This window comes from Mesocricetus auratus, unplaced genomic scaffold (genome assembly GCF_017639785.1).
Source record: "Mesocricetus auratus isolate SY011 unplaced genomic scaffold, BCM_Maur_2.0 Super-Scaffold_100004, whole genome shotgun sequence".
Lineage (NCBI taxonomy): Eukaryota > Metazoa > Chordata > Mammalia > Rodentia > Cricetidae > Mesocricetus > Mesocricetus auratus.
In genome coordinates this window covers 118177696-118196157 of record NW_024429189.1, presented here as the reverse complement: position 1 = coordinate 118196157, position 18462 = coordinate 118177696, and the positions used below count along the sequence as shown (strand labels likewise).

The 18462-nt window shown below is 48.3% G+C and overlaps 1 protein-coding gene and 1 pseudogene across 2 annotated transcripts in view; one reads left to right on the top strand and one right to left on the bottom strand.

Annotated features, from left to right (window-relative positions):
• The first annotated feature begins 1428 nt into the window (after window positions 1-1428).
• On the top strand, window positions 1429-4412 carry LOC101823069 (annotated as a pseudogene).
• Window positions 4413-12790: 8378 nt separating this feature from the next.
• The window catches only part of Tm9sf4 (transmembrane 9 superfamily member 4), a 44688-nt gene continuing 39016 nt past the window's right edge, over window positions 12791-18462 (bottom strand). For both annotated transcript variants that reach the window (XM_040746511.1, XM_040746512.1), the window contains exons 17-18: window positions 17826-17915; window positions 12791-14644 (exon numbers count right to left, since the gene is read on the bottom strand). In XM_040746511.1, coding sequence (XP_040602445.1) covers window positions 14495-14644; window positions 17826-17915 — 240 coding nt within the window. In that variant the 3' untranslated portion in view covers window positions 12791-14494. The remainder of the gene's footprint in view (window positions 14645-17825; window positions 17916-18462) is intronic.

Below are 18462 nucleotides of genomic sequence, written 5' to 3'. Positions count from 1 at the left end.
ATTCTGTGGTTGAAGTCACCACAAGATGAACTGTGTTAAATGATTGCAGCATTAGGAAGGTTGAGAACCACTGGTCTAGAGGTTCAGATGAAAGAATGTGGCATCCTTTGACAGGACAGCATTGAAGTGTACTGACCTCCATAGTTTGGGAGCTGAGATCACAGGAATGCAGCCATGTTTGAAGGGTTATGGAGCAGTCTCTTAGTTTGTTCAGACACAGGCCCTGCATTGAGACCCTCTTTTTTTTTTTTTTTTTTTTTTTAATGACCAGATCCCTGCCTAGTTTGCTTTCTGTTGCTTTGATAATACAGTGACTAAAAATAACTTGTGGGTAAGATGGTTTATTTCATCATGCAGGTAACAGTCCATCATTCACTGAGGGAAATTAAAGAAAACTCAAGCAGAGCAGGGACTGAGAAATCATTCACAACTTGACCCTGGAAATGAATTTCCTGGAAGACAGGAAAGATGAAGGAATAAGAATGAAAAAAGATAAGTGCATGAAAAGCTGGGATTAGGTTGTCGTTCCCTCTTAAGGAGCCAAACCAACTGTGCAGCAATTGGAACCTCAATGCTTTTATTATGTATAGTATGAGAAGGAAGGACTAGCTAGTCTTGGTAGGAAGTCTCTTTGGCCAAGCAGTCTCACATCTCAGGCTGCAATTGATGCTTTCTGAACCTTGTCAGCATTCCCACACAGGACCAGAGGAAGACTTTGCCAATTCCTATGGGTTGGAGGCATTGATCCTTATGAGTAGCACACATTCACTCCAGGCTTCCTCCTCCCCACAGTGTTCAGCTACCTTTCTTACACAGCCAGGCCCACCTGATCAGAGATGGTACCATCCACAATGGGCTGTGTCATCCACATTGATTAGTAATCAAGAATGTTTGATAGATAGGCCCACAGGCCAATGTGACAGAGACAGTTCCTCAATTGAGGGTCTCTTTTCCCAGGTATCTCAAGTTGATGACCAAGAATAGCTATCAGAAGCCGGGCGGTGGTGGCGCACACCTTTCCACTGGGGAGGCAGAGGCAGGTGGATCTCTGTGAGTTCAAGGCTGGGCTGGACCGACAGCCTCCAAAACAATACAGAGAAACCCTGTCTCGTAAAAACCAAAAAAAAAAAAAAAAAAAAAAAGAATAGCTATCAGAGCCTTAGTAGCCCCAACTGACCTCTGACCTGGAACTCAAACTCAGAATGTAGAGCAGGTGTGATCTCAAACTCAAGTCCCACTGCCTCTGCCTCCTAAGTGCTGCATAACCTTTTTTGGTCCTTTTTTGTTTATTTGTTTGTTTGAATCAAGACTTCAATTTGTACCTAGTAGGGTTCCCCCCCCCTTGTGTTTTTGGGACAGGGTTTCTCTGTGTAGCCCTGGCTGTCCTGGACCAGGCCAACCTCAGACTTAGAGATTCACCTGCCTCTGCCTCCCAAGTGTAGGGATTAAAGGTGTGGGTTAACACTGCCCAGCATTTATGTATTCTTTAAAATCCATCTTTATAAAATGGCTGGCACCCAGCAAGGGGCAGCCTTGAGCCTGGGCCATGTCAAGCAAAGTCCACCTGATCTCAGCCAACAGTAGCTCAGGAGGATCCAGCTCCTGTGGGAACCAGGCTAGTGAAGATTGCTTCCTGGTTTGCAGCAATTTAAGAACTTTTCTGGCCTCTGATCCTTCTAGTGCCTTTCTTTCCGGCAGCTTGATTGCCTGACAATTATGCTTATCTTTAGTTCCCAGTTTGAATCTGGTCAGCCCTCTGCCTGTGCCAGAATAATATATCCTGTGCAAGGCTGCAAGTGTCCCAGCGGCAAAGAGCCAGACAGGGAAACAGCCCTCCTTGTGTGATGGAAGGTTATAACCATGTTGAGGACTGGGCCTGTTTCCTTGATGCCTGCTCCAGTTGCCCTTTGCCTAGTCCGCACCAGCCCTGAATTCCTTCATCACCTGCCTTACTAACCTGGAACCAGTTATGTTTGACATGGGTGGTCTTCCGCGTCTCCTCCAGTGGAGGGACCCTAGCAAGTCACGTCTGGCAAGGGAGTGCAAGGGGGCGGGGCGGAGCTTGCCCCGGTGAAGAGATGCCACCAGCCTCCAGTGTCCTACTGCCTCAACAGACTACAGTCCCGCGGGTGCTCTCCAGGCCTCTACACCCAGAGATTCAGAAGGAGATGGCGGGCGAGGGAATCGGGATTCTGGAGCCTACCGTGCACCCACCGCCCGCGGAAGGGCAGGATGCGCTCCTGGCTCCGGCGTGCAGCGTCCCCGGAACTGGGGCACACGGGCCTTCTGACCCAGCACCCCGTGCCGGGACCACTCCACCTGTCCCAGAAAACACTGGAGAGGTCCCCACCTCCAGCGACCTGAACCCAGAGGGCTGTGTGCAGGGCTGGGGGTCCTCAGGTGAGGACTGGAGGGGAGGCCGAGGAAGTGGCGACTTAGGAGGCCCAGTAGCTGAGGAGGAGCCGGTGGAGGTGGGGAAAAAGCTGGAGGTGGTTGCAGAGACCCAGGTGAGCCTGAGACCTTTGGACCTAGGATCCCTCATCGTCGAGCCGCTGGAGATCATCCAGTGGGAGCTAGAGGCCATGAGTGCCCAGGCTGCTGGGGTTTTGGGAGGATGAGCCAGTTGTACCTAGCCCGCAGGAGCTTCATCATCCACAATAGTCCTGGCTTTTGGGCCACTGCCTTCTTGAACCATCCAACTATCAGCCATGATCAGCCCTAGGGATGAAGACATGCTTGGCTACCTGATGAATTTGGAGGTGAGGGAGCTCAGACACACCAGAACAGGTTGCAAATTCAAGTTCCTGTTTGGGAGCAACGACTACTTCGGAAATGAGATGATAGTGAAGGAGTATGAACGCAGATCCTCAGGTCAGGTGGTGTCCATCGCTACTCGCATCCCCTGGCACCTAGGCCAGGAACCCCCGGCCTTGGTGAATAGGAACCGGGACACCATGGGAAGCTTCTTCAGCTGGTTTTCACAGCATAGCCTACCAGAAGCTGACAGAGTGGCCCAATCATTAAAGATGAACTGTGGCCCAACCCTTTGCAATACTACTTTACTGGGCCAAAGACCCTGCAGAGGTAGACCAGGCTTTGCAAGACCAGAGACTCTGCCTAGGCCCTATGGGTTTCAGTCTGGCTAAATCCTGCTCAAATACATGGTGCCTACATAGGACTGTCGGTGAACCTACCTATGTTTCAGACAGAGCTCTGCAGTCTGTTTTTTCTCCTGTGAATTCTGACTCTTCAGCATGGTTGGTAGACTCAGGGCCAAAGTTGTGACCTTCATGCTGTTCTGTGTCAACATCTTGTCACCCAATGTAATGGACTTGTACTGCCATCATATGGGTGGCCTGGGTCTACCTGTAAAACAAGGCTCTTCCACACACTTGACACCATTATGTAACTACAGGGCTTTACAAGGACCAGTGCCTGTTTGAGGCCTAGTGCTTCAAAGGTACAATACACTGACCTTAACTGTGCTCATTGTCCCAAGCTGAGGCTCATCACCTAAGATGAAGTGGGTACATTTGGTCCTGGTGGTCAACCAGACTTGGATATCCCATGGCTCCAGGACCAGAGAGCCTTTTGTACCCACTAGACTGTTGGGTGTCTGCAACCTAGACAGCCAAGCGATCAGAGGAGAGTGAGGCCTAGAGCCTAAAGTAGTGGCCAGTGCATTGTTTGTGATCATCTGTTCTTATCCCGTGTGCTCTTCTCATAGACTGCTGTTAGCTTGTGAAGAACCACACTGCACCTCACCCATGCCTGGCATGCTCTTTTTGAGGAGTTTTGCTCAGCCTACCATCATCCCTGTTGACTGCTCTCAGGTCTGTAAGGGCCACTTGTCAGTGTGGCAAGAGCTGCTAATTCCAGAGATTGCACCAAGCTGGCATACCTGTGCAAATGCTCGGATAGGAACAAGGATGGGAATCCTGCCAGAAGCCTCATTTCTAGACCTACACAGAAGTCAGAACCCTTTTCAGCTTCTCCTACACCTACCTGTTTTTAAGCAGCCAGGTCATGGGTGCTAGAGAGGGACCTTCTGGCCATGTGGCCTGTTTACACTGGCATAGCTCTCACATAGTTTTTAATGGAACAACTCTGAAATGAATGACTGAAGAAACATTTTCTTCCAAATAGCTGAGGAGATACTTGATACTTTCCTGAATTTGCCTGTCTCCAGCGAGGGAGACTCTGTCTTAGGAACTGCACTATGCCCCTTTGCTCCTTACAAGGCTTAGCATAGTCAGAGAATACAATGCAGGACTGGGACGGGGACAGCTAATCACTCCATTACACTGTGTTCTTTTTTTCCCCCAAGACAGGGTTTCTCTGTGGCTTTGGAGGCTGACCTGGAACTAGCCCTTATAGACCAGTCTGGTCTCGAACTCACAGAGATCCGCCTGCCTCTGCCTCCCCTGCCTCCCGAGTGCTGGGATTAAAGGTGTGGGCCACACTGCCCAGCCGTACACTGCGTTCTTTTAAAGGAACTTTAGCCTCCCCCCCTCCTCTGTCCCCCACCCCTTGTGGGTTTATATAGATAAAGGCTAAACTGCCCTGCCCCTCCAAGTCCCCTCCAGGTTGTCTCTACCTCATGAAAGGCTTTACTTTCTGCTCCCGAGGATCTGGAGACATAAAATAATGGGGATGAAGAACACTTGGTCTTGCTTTCTTTCTTTCGATTCACCAATATATTTTGTAAATTGGAAGAGAAATAATGCTATCACTTTTTGGCTGTTTTCTGGTCCAGTTATAAGCTTGTATGGACAGAATGTTAATGTGTTTTTCATTTTGTACCTTTTGAGTAAGACCGGTGCATCTCCTTCTCAGTTCTTTCTGGAAAAGTGAGCTGTTCAGGCCTGCTGTGTCCAGCTGAGGACATTTATAAGATGGCCACTGTAACCGCTCTGTGCCACTTGGACATTTGTTACTATTCACGGCTGTCATCAAGTTGTGGCCTGGTGATATAATGCCATCTTACAAATAGAGTTTGAATCTGGTGATTCTGCAGGGCTTAATGCTGGGCATTGTTACTGTGTTCTGTGAGAACAACCCCCAAAAGGAACCCTGGAATGATTGGTCTTGATGTTTCTGGGCCCTGCAGGCCACATTGCAACTCTGACATCTTTGTTTCCAAATGGCAAAATGTTCCCAGGTGATTTTGTGTAGTCAGAAAAGAGTTTGTAGCACTCTATCTCAAACAATGATGATAAGGAATAAAAACTTTTTGATCTGAGGGAATTAGACCATATTATTATTCTCTCTTCTAAAAGCCTCTATTCACAAACAGACAAACACATGAACCTCCCAATCTTTATCACAGCTGCCTAAGCCCTGCCTTTGTTGACTTGTGGCCTCCCCACCACCTCCCTTAGTTTGTTGGTTTCTTCCTCCCCCCCCCACTTTCTTCAGATACAGGCCTAGTTCCTTCAATTTTTTTAAAAGACAGTTTCTCTTTGGCTTTGTAGGCTGTCCTGGAACTCGCTCTGTAGACCAAAATGGCCTCGAACTCACAGAGATCCACCTGCCTCTGCCTCCCAAGTGCTGGGATTGAAGGTGTGCGCCTCCACCACCTGGCTTCCTAGTTCCTTCAATTTATTCACATCTCAAATACCCTTGTTTTGAAAGTCTTCCCTGTACTCACCTTGGGGCTATTCACTTTATTACACGTAACTCTACAATGAAGGTTCCTCCCATGCTCTCTCTTCCCTTGCTCCCACGAATCAGGAGAACATCTGACTGTTCTTTTGCTCACATGGTTCACTGTCCAACACCCCCCATTATCAGCATGAATGAGTGACCTTATCCGAGTGTGCTGGAGTGCTGTGTGAGGTTCTGACAAGATAAAGAACACAGCATGGCTCCTGCCCAAAGAATTGCAGTTGGGTGGAGAGGGGCGGGGTGAAGAGGGGTGACTATACAGTTTGTCATCCCACTGGAATACATACGCAAGTGAAAAAAGTCACTCCTAGAAATCACAAGGACAAGAGGCCACACTGGCACATAATGCTCACTCCAAGGAGAAAACCTAATTTACTTCAGCATGGCTGGCAGTTCACCCCAGCTGAAGGTGATTGGTGGTGGGAGACTTCTTTGGTATAGGGATTCTGGAGATGGCAGTGTCTCATGTAGCTCTGCCTTGCCTAGAACTGGTTAATATAGACCAGACTGGCCTCTGCCTCCCAAATGCTGGGATTAAAGGCGCGTACCACCATGCCTGGCCTGGAGGTGACCTTTGAGAAGCAGGCAAAAGTTTAAGAAGCAGAGGTCTGGCTGGGTATGTAGCACAGTGAGAGCCCTTAGTAACCTAGCTTGTGTGAGGCACTGGTTCTATCCCAGCAGTGCAAATAAATACAAATAAAATGTGAGTCTGGGGAAGGGACTTTCTGGCAGGGCAAATAGCCTAAGTGACGTATGAAAATGCAGTGTGTTGAACACAACTGCCTGCTGGAGATGTGCAGGACTGGATGGAATGCCAGGCTGAAGCTGTATTTTGTGGATAGCAGGGAGGAGTGTCAGGTGTGGCTTGGAGGAGGTGTGGCTTACAGGGCAGCCAGTAAGCAAGGAGAGCACAGTGCCACTCTGAAGAGTCCCCAGGATCTTCAGTTGGCCTTATCTGCCTCCCCAGGCTGTAGCTCTTCTTGGAAGCCTCCGTAATTCCCACAGCGGTCCTACCACCTCCCAAATACGACATAAATGGTGGCACCAGCGCCTGGTTTGCTGCTACCATCTGAGTTTCCCGTTTATGCCCTAAACCTGTCCTTACCATTTGCAGGGGAATCAGGGAAGCACTGTAGGGACTGACCCACCATGGGGTTTGCCTGATTTGTGCCTGAGGTTCTCATGCACACTCTGGCTCCTGCCTAACTTTGGGCTTAGCAGCCTTGTTCCCCAGCTCCCAGGCTGTGCCGGACTTCCTCCTCACTGCTCAGCCGTGCGCCCTGCCCTTGTGGAGCATGCGCCTTGCCCACAGAAGGAACGCTTGCTTCTGGATGTTTGTTTACCCACACATCTTAATACCCTCTCTGTTCAGGTCCCTGCCCCCAGCTCAAGGATCCGATGCCACCAGCACTTAGAAAGTAACTTCTGTGTCCTGGGAGTTTACACGGCTTCAGCAGCCAGAGTGGCTCTCTATACTTGAGTCAGCTTGTGCCCTTGTTTCAAACCCTCCTGGGGCTCAGATCTTACATGACAAAAGCAAGCTGGTTCTGCACAGCCCAAAGACACTTTGCCATGGTCTTGCTTCCTGTCTCCTCTGTTTGGAGGCTTCTCCAGGAATCTGCATGGTGGTTTATTGCTGACTCAGGTTTCCCAGCACATTTGAAAAAGCATTTCACCTCTTCAGGGAAACCTCTCTGGAAGTCACCATGTAGCACTCCCCTTCCACTGGCTGGGTTCTTCTTTGGAGGTTTACAGTGCCTGAGGCTCTTCTGCATTTTTGTTTGCTTTTTTTAGAAAAAAAAAAATTGAGACAGGGTTTCTCTGTGTAACAGCCCTGTCTGTTCCGGAACTCTTTGTAGACCAAGCTGGCCTCAAACTCACAAAGCTCTGCCTGCCTCTGCTTCCTGGGTGCTGGGATTCAAAGAGTGTGCCACCGCTGCCCCATGACTATAGCACACTGTTAAACGGCTGCTTCTCTGGAATGCTCAGGAACTTCTTCGCTGCTGTCTCCCCTCAACCTGGAGTAAATCGGACTTGGCACAGTTGGGAACTCAGTTGTTCTACATGGAGGGGCTTCCAGGTGGGCAAAAGGAAAATAGGTCACCTTGGCCAGAGTACCGCAGACATTGAAGGCATTTCAGGGCTTAAATCTCTTTAGGGACAGGAATGCTCCAAACAGCCTGGGGACTGGAGCAATAAATGCCCACGGGCCCATTCCCAACCCCTCCTGCAGACATGACTGGGAGCTTATAGGTTCCAAAACACAAGAAAGGAGGTCAGAGTGAGCAGGGGCTTCTGCTCTGGTATGAAGAGCAGACTGAGCCCAGTTTTTATCACCTCATTTAGGGTGTCTGTTCTTTTGACCTAGAAATTAAACTTCAGACAAGTTACTTTCAGTCTGAGAAAAACCTGCCCTTAAACTATGGCAATTGCTCATAATCAGCAACTGCCTTGATTATAGCCCAGGGGACTTTGATATTTTCCTTCAGGGATACTATTTCAGCACAAAAACTCAAGGAAGTACCATGTCAGCTTGCCCCTTGCTCAGAAGCAGAACTATTGATTGGAGTCTGAATGTTGACTCCCCACCCATGGCCCCACCAGAGCAGACTCAGGTGTGGGGTGATGGGGTGGAACCATGGCATGTGGGAGCCTTGGGGTATGTGGGGGCCATGGGGTGGTAGTGGGAAGCTATGGGATATGGGAGCCTTGAAGATGGGATGCTGAGATGTGGGGTGCATAAGGCATGGGGTGCTGGGCTGTGGGGTGCATAAGGCATGGGGTGCTGAGCTGTGGTCCAATGGGCACGAGCTGGGAGGCCCTTCCTGCTCTCCATCACTCCCTACTATGTGCCCTTGTTTTTTTACAGCCCTCAGCCAATTTCCTGCCCCAAAGGAGAATCCAGGAATTCTTAGTGGGAAAACAGTATCCCTTGAGAGCAGCAGTGTTTCTTACTCTGTGATTCATGACTTAGGGGGTCGAATGACCCTTTCACAGGGGTCACCTAGGACTATTGGAAAACACAAATATTTACATTATGATTCATAACTGCAAAATTATGGTTATGAATTAGCAATGAAAATAATTTTATGGTTGGGGATCACAACATGAGGAACTAAATAAAGGGTCGCAGCATTAGGAAAGTTGGGAACCACTGATTTAGAGGGTCCCTTCTCCACATGCTCCTTCAGCCTTCCAAGAGACTGACTGGGTGACAATGCTTTTGGAGACATCTAACAGGCCTAACTGACTCACACAGTAAGTAGCCTTTCTCTTACATGAGTCTGCTGGGGTGAGACAGGCTTGGGGTTGTTTAGTTTATCAGCTCATGGATGTCTTCAATGACTGGGACCTTGTCCTATCTGCCATCCTTCATGGTGGTTTCACTCTTAGATTGGGGCCAAGGCAGTAGCTCCAAGGGTCACACTGGGCTGGTTATGCCAGCAACTACCCTGATTCTGCTCCAAAGGGAGACAGTACAGCCCTTTTGAGGGGCCTCTGTGTTTTCCTGTAGCGTTCTGGCTAGAACTGGGTCCCACTCTGTTACTGACAGAGGAGAAAGAACACTGCAAGTTGCTTAAATTAGACATGGGGGTCGTCAGGCGTAGGTGGCACACATCTTTTATCCCAGCACTCAGAAGGCAAAGGCAGAGGCAGGAGGATCTCTGTGAGTTCGAGGCCAGCCTGGTCTACAGAGCGAGTTCCAGGACAGCCTCCAAACAATACAGAGAAACCCTGTCTGAAAAAAACAAAACAAAACAAAACAAAACAAAACAAAAAAGCAAACGTGGAGGAGGTGGATATCTGCAGTGGCTACAATCTAGTACTTCCAGGACCCTCCAGGAAGCACTTGCACTGTGGTGGCCCTCAGGGATACAGGGTATTGACTTCTAGAACATTCCTTAAATCAAGTCAAGTCACTAGTCTATCAAGCTAAGCAGGCAAGTAGTGCCTTTAAAAAAAAGGTTTTATGTGCATGTGTGTCTTGCTTATATGTATGTATGTTTACCATGTACATTCTTGGTGCCCAGAGATCAGAAGCAGGGGTTCCAAACCCCAGGAATTGGAGTTGCAGATGAGTCACTATGTGGGTGTTGGGAACAAAACCTGGAATCTCTGCAAAAGCAGTCAGGAAGAAATATCTGATTGTCTGCCATGCAGAGGACTCTCATTTAACTCATCATGCTGTCCTTCAGAGATCCACAGGACCCCCACCTAGGTAGAAGGAAAGAAATAAAGACCTGACTTTCCAGTTATTCTCCAACCTCCATGTGTGTGCTGTATCACACACACACACACACACACACACACACACACACACACACACACTAAACAAGCAAGTGTTAAAGGGTGTATCTTTTAGGTCTGTCATGATGGAAGCAGAGGCAGGGGGATCTTTGTGAGTTTAAGGCCAACGAGACCATATATGTACCTTTAATCCTAGCACTCAGGAGGCAGAGTTGGCAGATCTCTATGAACTTGAAGCCAGCCTGGTCTTCATGGAGAGGAGTGTAAGGAGGAACTGCCCTAGGGTCAGTGAATATCATGAGTTGAGGAGACCAAGCTGACAGTCGAGAGATCACGGTGGCTTTGACTCTGTCAAACATTTTCAGAAAGTACAACATTGCAGATGTCCTTGGAGAGCTTCAGGGAGACTCTGTGAACACATATGAGACACCTGAAACCAAGTGAAGAACACTCAGGAAGGGCTAGGCATGTGTGCTGTCCCTAGAGGACACAGTGTCTATCCTGTCAGCCATCACAAAGAAATGCTGTCTTCAAGTACTTAGCTGTCCCAGAGCAAACTTGATTCATAGGATTATAAGTATATCTAAGACCCCATGAGATAAAATGTCCAATCTATGACATCGTAGCTGGGTCACTGGAGAATGCTAGTAATTTCAAGACTCAGTCGGCAGAAGCAGGAGGATGGAAAGTTCCAGGTCCACCTAGGAAACACAGCAAGTCCAAGGCCAGTCTGATCTGTGTGTGAGATCCTAACTCAATAAAAGGTTACACACATGAGAGAGGAGAGAGAGGAGAGAGAGGAGAAAGAGAGAGAGAGAGAGAGATTGAGAGAGAGTCAGACTTGGTGAGGCAGGAAGATCATGAGTTCAAGGTTTTCCCAGCTACATAACAATTTTGGGGCCAGCCCAGGATACATAAGATCCTGGAGCAAAAAACCAAAAACATAACCACAGTGTTTGACATCCAATCCAACCATCAAGCCTACAGCTGCAATCAGAGATTCCAGAACAGTTGATCTGAACAGCACTGTTGCCAATATGACCTGACTCCACCCCAAACCACAGAAGACCCATTCTTTTCCAGTGTACATGAACCTTTACCGAGAGACTATAAATGTGGCCATAGAGTGAGTCTCCATAGAGTTGAAAGTATTTGAGCCATACACAGCTTTGACCCACAAGAGAAATTACAAATCAGCAACAAGTGGGGCTGGAGAGACGGCTCGAGTACTTGGGTTTGCTTCCCAGCACCAACATGGTGGCTCACAACAACCTTAACTGCAGTCCTAGAAGACCCAATGCCCTCTTCTAGCTGTACATAGTCACATGCAGACAAAACACTCCCACAATAAAACTTAAACATTACAAAAAAAAAGTAACGAAAGACACCCCAAATGAATGTCCATGGGAAGTGAGACACAATTGCTAAGATAGCAATTCTTCCCCAAGGATCCAAATTTAAGACAACCTGAACTGAAACACAAGCTTTTTGTAGATGTCAAGAGGACAGTTTAAAAGTCCATATGGAGATACAAAAGGCTGACCTTAATAAAAGCAGGGCTGTAGCTCAGCAGTAGGACACTTGCCTGGCATGCACCAAGTTCAAGGTGGGGCCAGGGAGAGAAGGCTCAGTGGGTAAAGGCAAGTAAAGGTAAATGTGCAAGTCTGACCAACCCAAGTCCAATTCCCCAGATCCACATTAAAAAACAACCAAACCCAAAGCAGGCGCAGTGGCATTCATCTGTAATCCTAGCACTCCTAAGGTCAGCTGGGAGGGCGAGGCAGGAGGATCACCTGGAAGTTTAAGGACTAGTCTGTAGTCTGTAGCACGAGCACAGAAATGAGATCTGGCCTCACCAGGGCAAACGCTAGAACCTACTCCTAAGTTGTCTCAACTTCCACATTTGTCACAGTATTCTCTCTCTTACACACACTTCACAAATATGCATATTTTGTAAAGCTACAATGGCAGTGCAGGAGTCATAGTGACCTCAGAGATAGTGGGCATGTTGGGGCTCTCCCCATGCAGTGTCTCTGCTGGCTGTGGTCCATGGCAGTGTGGCCATCCAGGAAGCTGACTTGGCAGTCAATGAATGAGTGAGATGTCCTCAGCTGACTATCATCCAGTGCACAGTGCCTGGTACCTCCAAGATGGCGCTCAACTGTTCAGTTCAGCACTAGCATGCACAGCGTCAGGAGCGGCTGTCCAGAGGATGGTGTAACCTAACAGTAAGGGATTTGAAAAGCCTTCCCATTGAAGGATGCCCTGGAGGCTGGCGATGGTTTCGACTGTCAATCTAGACTCACCTTGGAGACAAGCTTCCAGATACATGGCAGGGAGTATCTAGATTAGGTTGGGCAGGAAGACCATTTGTGTGTGGCACCATTTCATGGGCTTTGGTCCTGCCCTGAACTAAAAAGGAGAAAGGGAGCTTAACTGATGTTCACAGCTATTTCCTGACTATGGATGTCATGTGACCAGTCACTTCAAGTTTCTGCTGTCAGTGGGATATATCCCCTTTAACTGTAAATTAGTATAAACCCAACTCTGTCTCCCAGGTTCTGGGACGCTTGAACCTAAATTTCTATTGCTTTGAAAGCATCCTACCTGACACAGAGTAAAGCAAGTTGGGAATTTCAAACCAGGTTTCAACGTTATCCAAGTCCATATTTGTTTGCCACTTCCCGCTTGTTCAGGGGGCAAATGCCTGCAATTCCATGCGGAAGGGCTGAGTAGAAGAGGCTGGCTTGCATCAGGCCCAAGCAGAAGAATCCTAGAGGACATGGATGGGAGACTGAGCTCCAAAAGCAACTACTCAACCCGTTAGATGAAATGGTCACACTTCAAACCCCACACTCTTGCAACAGTCAAGATGTAACAGGACAATGGCATTTTTATTTACAATTGGACCAGAAAAAGGCATACAGGCATTTTTTTAATTAAAAATAATGACGATGATTTAAAAAGTCAGAAAAATTGACAATGTTTGAACCCTACCCCCATCCCAAATGAGAACCTTAGGGGGGAAAATGCAAGATTTGAGTAAGTAACTCCCAATTACTTTCTACTCTTTGGGCTCCCTTTTTTTCCAGCCTGATTCTTGGTGGATGCCGCTTGGTACTGTGGAGTCACTGTGAGGCAAGATTGAGAGGTTCACTGATTTGGCTGATGGTGGTGGCAGGTCCCCAGGAGGCTGGGGCAGTGAGGGGCAGGGTGTGCTCCTAGCATGAGCAGCATCCTGAGCTTTGTCTCCCAGCAGGGTCCAAAGGACTGGAGCAAGGCGAGTGGCTGCTCCTGACCCCTACACCCAGGGTTTGGTCTCTTGCTACTTAAGAGCAAAGTCTGTGACTTGTACAGGGTTCACAGGGGCTGGGGTCGGGTAGAGGAGCTAGGCCAGGTTTAGGAGCCTCCCTCCAACTTGGGGAGACTTGCCTATTCCTAAGAACTGGGAAAAGAGCAATCCAACTTACCTTCCATCTTCCTTCTCAGAGAAGTTTTCTGGGTGTCCCCAAAAGAACTTGCATGGGAGAAAGAGGGGATAGGTCTGGCTAAAAGAACTGAGTATAAATGCTGAGGTCAGGGGCCATGAGAGAGCCTCTCTCCCTGGCCACCTCAAGGAAGAGATCTGAGGACTCCACACCTGAAGTGAGGGAAGAGGAGGTCCACCATCACCCTTTAGAAAGAGCGGTGTCCCCTGAGGAAAGGACTGGGGAGCAATCTTGAAGGGTGAGCACCCTAGTGGCCTTAGCCACCTCTTCCCAGACACACATATGGGTGCTTGGCTCTGGAAACACTTGGCCCTGGCCCAGGACTTCTTGGCACGAGAACAGTTCACTGCAGGTCTCATCTCTTCCTTGGTGGCCAGCAAACTCTGGCTGTTCTGATGAGGGGAATCCTGCTGTCCTGGGGAACCAGGACATGTCCTTGTAGTAACCAAGGCTGGGGCTTGCTCCTGGTCAAAACGATGACCGAAGGCCTGGCTGGAAGCCGGGTTTTGGGCAGCAGAGGGCACGCTGGGGAAGAGAATGGGAGGAGGGGCCAGCAGGGGTTGGTTGGCACTGAGGTTACTGTCCGGGCTGGAGCTGTGCTGTGTTGTGGCCATCAGTGGCGAGGGTGGGCAATGAGAGAGAGGCTTGGAGCCCTCACCTCGGCCCTGGAGTCCCCTCTTCCAGTTAGTGGTTGGGTGGCCAACAGCTCTGAGGAGCTGGTGGGGACAGTGATCAAAACCCCACACTTATCCATCCTGATCTGTTAAAAAAACAAAACAAAACAAAAAACCCAAAACCCAAACCAAAACAAACAAAAAATCCTGAATTATCAGGTCAGAAAACTCCTGCTGAAGACAACGTTCAGCTGAAGAAAAACTCACAAGAAATGTATCCTACAGACTGGAATAAGATGAAGGGGATGCAAGGGTATCTACAGGCCCTCCTGCCCCCATGCAGCCTGGGGATCTAGGAACACTGTGCCAGGAGTTACATTCCGAATGAGCAGGAGTTATTTTATTTGTGCGCCTGCAGTCCCCTGTGCAGGCGGCTTCCTGTCCGAGGATGGATGGGCCTAGCGCTGGTCCACCTACTCAGTCTATCTTCACAGCAGCATAGATCTTGCGGACAAACATGTAGGCTGCATAGAAGCCGATGGTCCCTGTGAGCAGCCAGAAGGACAGGACCATGAGGGCGGTGTAGCCGAAGTAGAGGAGAGAAGGGATGAACTCGACAATGTCCAGCTGGAGGGATGGCAGAGAAAACAGGGATGGATGTTTAATGCCAGGCAGCTATGAGCTATGACAGACTGTGACACCCACCCTGTGCTGGCTGGCTTATGTCAACTTGACACAGGTTATAGTCATCTGAAAGGAGGGAACCTCAATTGAGAAAATGCCTCTGCATCAGCTCCTGCCTGCAGGTTCCTGCCCTGTTTGAGTTCTTGCTTTGACTTCCTTCAGTGATGGACTATGAATTGGAAGTGTGAGCTAAATAAACCCTTTCTCCCCAAGTTGCTTTTGGTCATGGTGTTCATCACAGCATTACAGCAGTAGATAAGTAAGATATGCACCCCGCCCCCAACCTTGTGAAACTGACACCTGCCAAGGTAAAAGGGCTCCCAGTGAAGACTGACTTCCAACTGTACTAGGGTCAAAGTACTTGATCTTGGGGGTCATCAGGGAGAACTCTATAGGCAAGAATGGACACAGCTGCCCCACTTTCTGGTCCACTGTTCCAAAGCAGCACAATATCCCTGGACAGTTGAAGCAACATCAGAGAGTCAAGAAGGGGCAAGTTTGTGGAGGTTCTCTGTTCCCTGGTTAAGGACTATGGAACCTTCACTAGTCTGCCTCAGTCTACATCCTGGTGACCTGGAGAATGCTTGGTGTATCTCCAATAGCACACACACAAAATGCTTTTTATCCTGGAGTACACTGGCTTCTTTTGTGACTGAGATAGAGGTGAAAGGGGTTGGTGGTGTGATGTTTGCTGGTAGAAGAGAATACAGCCCATCTTGGCACCTAAGTATGTGTCCAATGTACCAGGCCTTGAAGGGAGTCTGTTCTAGGGCTCAATGGCAGATACGCAGCTACAAAACATGACAAGCCCAGGAGAAAACAATAAAGAAAAATAAAATCAAAGAAATAAAATAATGTAGGTCTTTGTCTGAGATCTTCTAAGCTTAACAGTGAAGGCCACATTTATAGGTTCCCCTCAAAAGTCCCTGCAGTCCCCCATGTATGTGTGTGTCTGCAGTGGGGTGAAGGGGGTAGGAGGAGAACGGAAATGGACATGGTCAAACCAGGAGCAAAAACGAAGGGCTGACAGTTCCTGAATTCAGACCTAGTAAGGTCTGAAATTAGATTCCAACTTCCTAAAACTGTGCAGCTACATTAGCCAAGGGATTCTGTTCGCTTAGGTCAGTTTCAGGTTACCTGACAGTCACAAAGTTTCTGAGTTAAACAGGCTATTGAGATGGAAAGAGTCTAGGAAGAAGGCCAAGATACAAGGTACACAGGGGCAAGGCGAGGTGTGAAACTGAGACCATCACAACAACAGGAGCTGTCCATAGACAACGACAGTGTCTGGAGGAAGATCGTCTGCTACTGGGTGAGCTTCAGCAGAATCAGAAAACCTTGTCTGAAGGGTCAGATAATATTTTATTCCTTCCTCAGTTTTATAATTTATGCAGTTTATAATCACTCAACTGTCACAGTAGTGTGAAAGCAGCCAGAAGACATGTGAATGAATGCGCATGGCTGTATTCCAACAAATGTTCTTTCAAGAGCCGGCCCTGGCCTGGGAACCAGTCTGCCGACCTGTGAAGCAGATGCGATTATCTGCTGGGACTGCAGAAGAAGACTGGTGGCACACTGCATTAGATGATCTGGGAAGTCCTCTCCACAACTGGTATTTTGGGGAAACTTGGGCATTCCGAGTTCACCTATTGGTCCTGCAGCTCCTCCTCTGCAAATATAATCTGGTTGCAGGCAGAGGACTGCTTGCCCTTGGGCTTTAGAGACTCTAAGTAAAGCATGCAAAATTAAACCTTCTGTGTTGGAGGTGAGCTACACACCAAGGCCTTCCTGAACTCCTCTAACTGGCCCATCTGGTTTGCCCTGGTTGCTAAACCAGACTTCTGCTGATTACTAGCCCATGCTTAACCTGTGTGAATTCATACAGCAAGCAGGCCTCCAAGACACAAGGCTGGTTCATTCTGTCTTTGCTAGGCAGATGCAAGGAGTACTTGAGTGAAGAAGAGAAGGGAGCCCCAGAGCCAGGATGGCTGAGGTCCTAAATGGAGTTTCCAATGGGTGTGTAAACAGTCTACCTTGGTCTTTCTGTGAATATACTTGTGTGTGCACATAGGTGTGAGGTCAGAGATCAACAATGGGTGTGTTCCTCAGTCACTTTCCACTTTATCTCTGGGATAGATAGGGCCTCTCAAAACCTGGAACTCACCAGACTAGACTGGCTGCCCACAAGCTCCAGGGAACCTGTCTCCACCTCCTGAGTGCTGTGTCTACAGGTACATGGCGTTGTTCTCAGTTTTATGTGGGTCTTAGGGTATCAAACTCAGGTCCTCGTGCTTACAAAGAAGCACCTTATAGACCAAGTCATTTCCCCAGTTCATTTCTTTCAAATGCTTTTACTCTCATGTCATTGTCCTTTCCCATATATCCCATATGTCTTGAGGTAAATACTGCATCAGCCTTACTTTGGAGCAAAAGAAGCACAGCAGGTAATTCTCTGCCTTTGGAATGTATAGGGAGTGGTAGAAGCCCCGAGTGAATGTGCATTTTGACATTTTGATGCTGGGCTTAAGAGGAATGGCAAAGCTTTCCTCAGGAGTCTGAGTGTTGACAAATGATAAATCAGTATGTGCGAAGCCTAGCAACTGCAACTTCCTCCTCCAGCCTTAGACTGCACCTACATAGACCTTCTATCAAGACTAGCTAACCCTTCCAGAGATCCCAGGTTGACAGTGACAGTAGACCCCACCTGTTCCCAGCTTTCTTGTACTTGTGTCTGCCTTTTCATTCCCTTCCCTCTCCTTGCCAGGGCTCCAGGACTTAAGTCACATGGGTCACAGCAGAAATGGTCTTGCTACATACATACCTCAGGCTGGCACATATAAACTTCAACCCTCTCAGACTCAGTCTTCCAGTACTGAGATTACAGGCTGTATGGCCTTTATGTGCCGAGTATCTCACAGGTTTCTGCACGCAGCACTCTCACTATTATTCAGACTGAAGGCTTGTTTCCCAAACATACCACACAGTTCTAAATGACTCTGGCTTTTTTTCCACTTTTGAGTTTGAAAGCACAATCTAGACACTTGGCTTCCTTTAACAGTCTCCTCCACCACAACCATCCTGCCCCAGAGAGGGCTGGGGGGGAAGGTCTCAAGGAGGGTAGTACCTTGTTAACAAAATAAAAGATGGCATAGACCAGGACGTAGAACGCAGACCCCCCTGAGACGAGGAAATTCCTCCACCACCAGCGGTAATCCTAAGAAGCAAAAAGAGAAGGGTCACGGTAGTCTCCAGGGCATCTTCCCACAGATCTCATGGCCAACACAGGGTAAGAGTCACATTTGGTCGGGTGGTGGTGGCTCACACCTTTAATCCCAGCATTTGGGAGATAGAGGCAGGGGGATCTCTGAGTTCAAGGCCAGCCTGGTCTCAGAGTGAGTTCCAGGATATCCAGGGATACACAGAGAAACTTTGTCTTGAAAAACCAATCCTCCTCACAAAAAAAAAAAAAAGAAAGAAAGAAAGAAAGAAAAAAGCCACATTTGGAAGCTTGATTAATGTGAAGTCCCATAGCTGAACTCATTTATAAAAACCACAGAATTGCAAAGTCAAAATCATATCTTAACTTTTTAAAAATCGATAGAAAAAAAAAAACACCAGGAACAAGTAACTTGCTTGAGCAAATGCTTCTCATGGGTGATCGTCACTCAGTCAGTACTGTTGACCCCCATAGTCGTCTCCTAGTAGAAGATTTGGCTTTCAGCCCAGGCTGACAGTGGCTCTGGACTGGTCTACTCACTCTG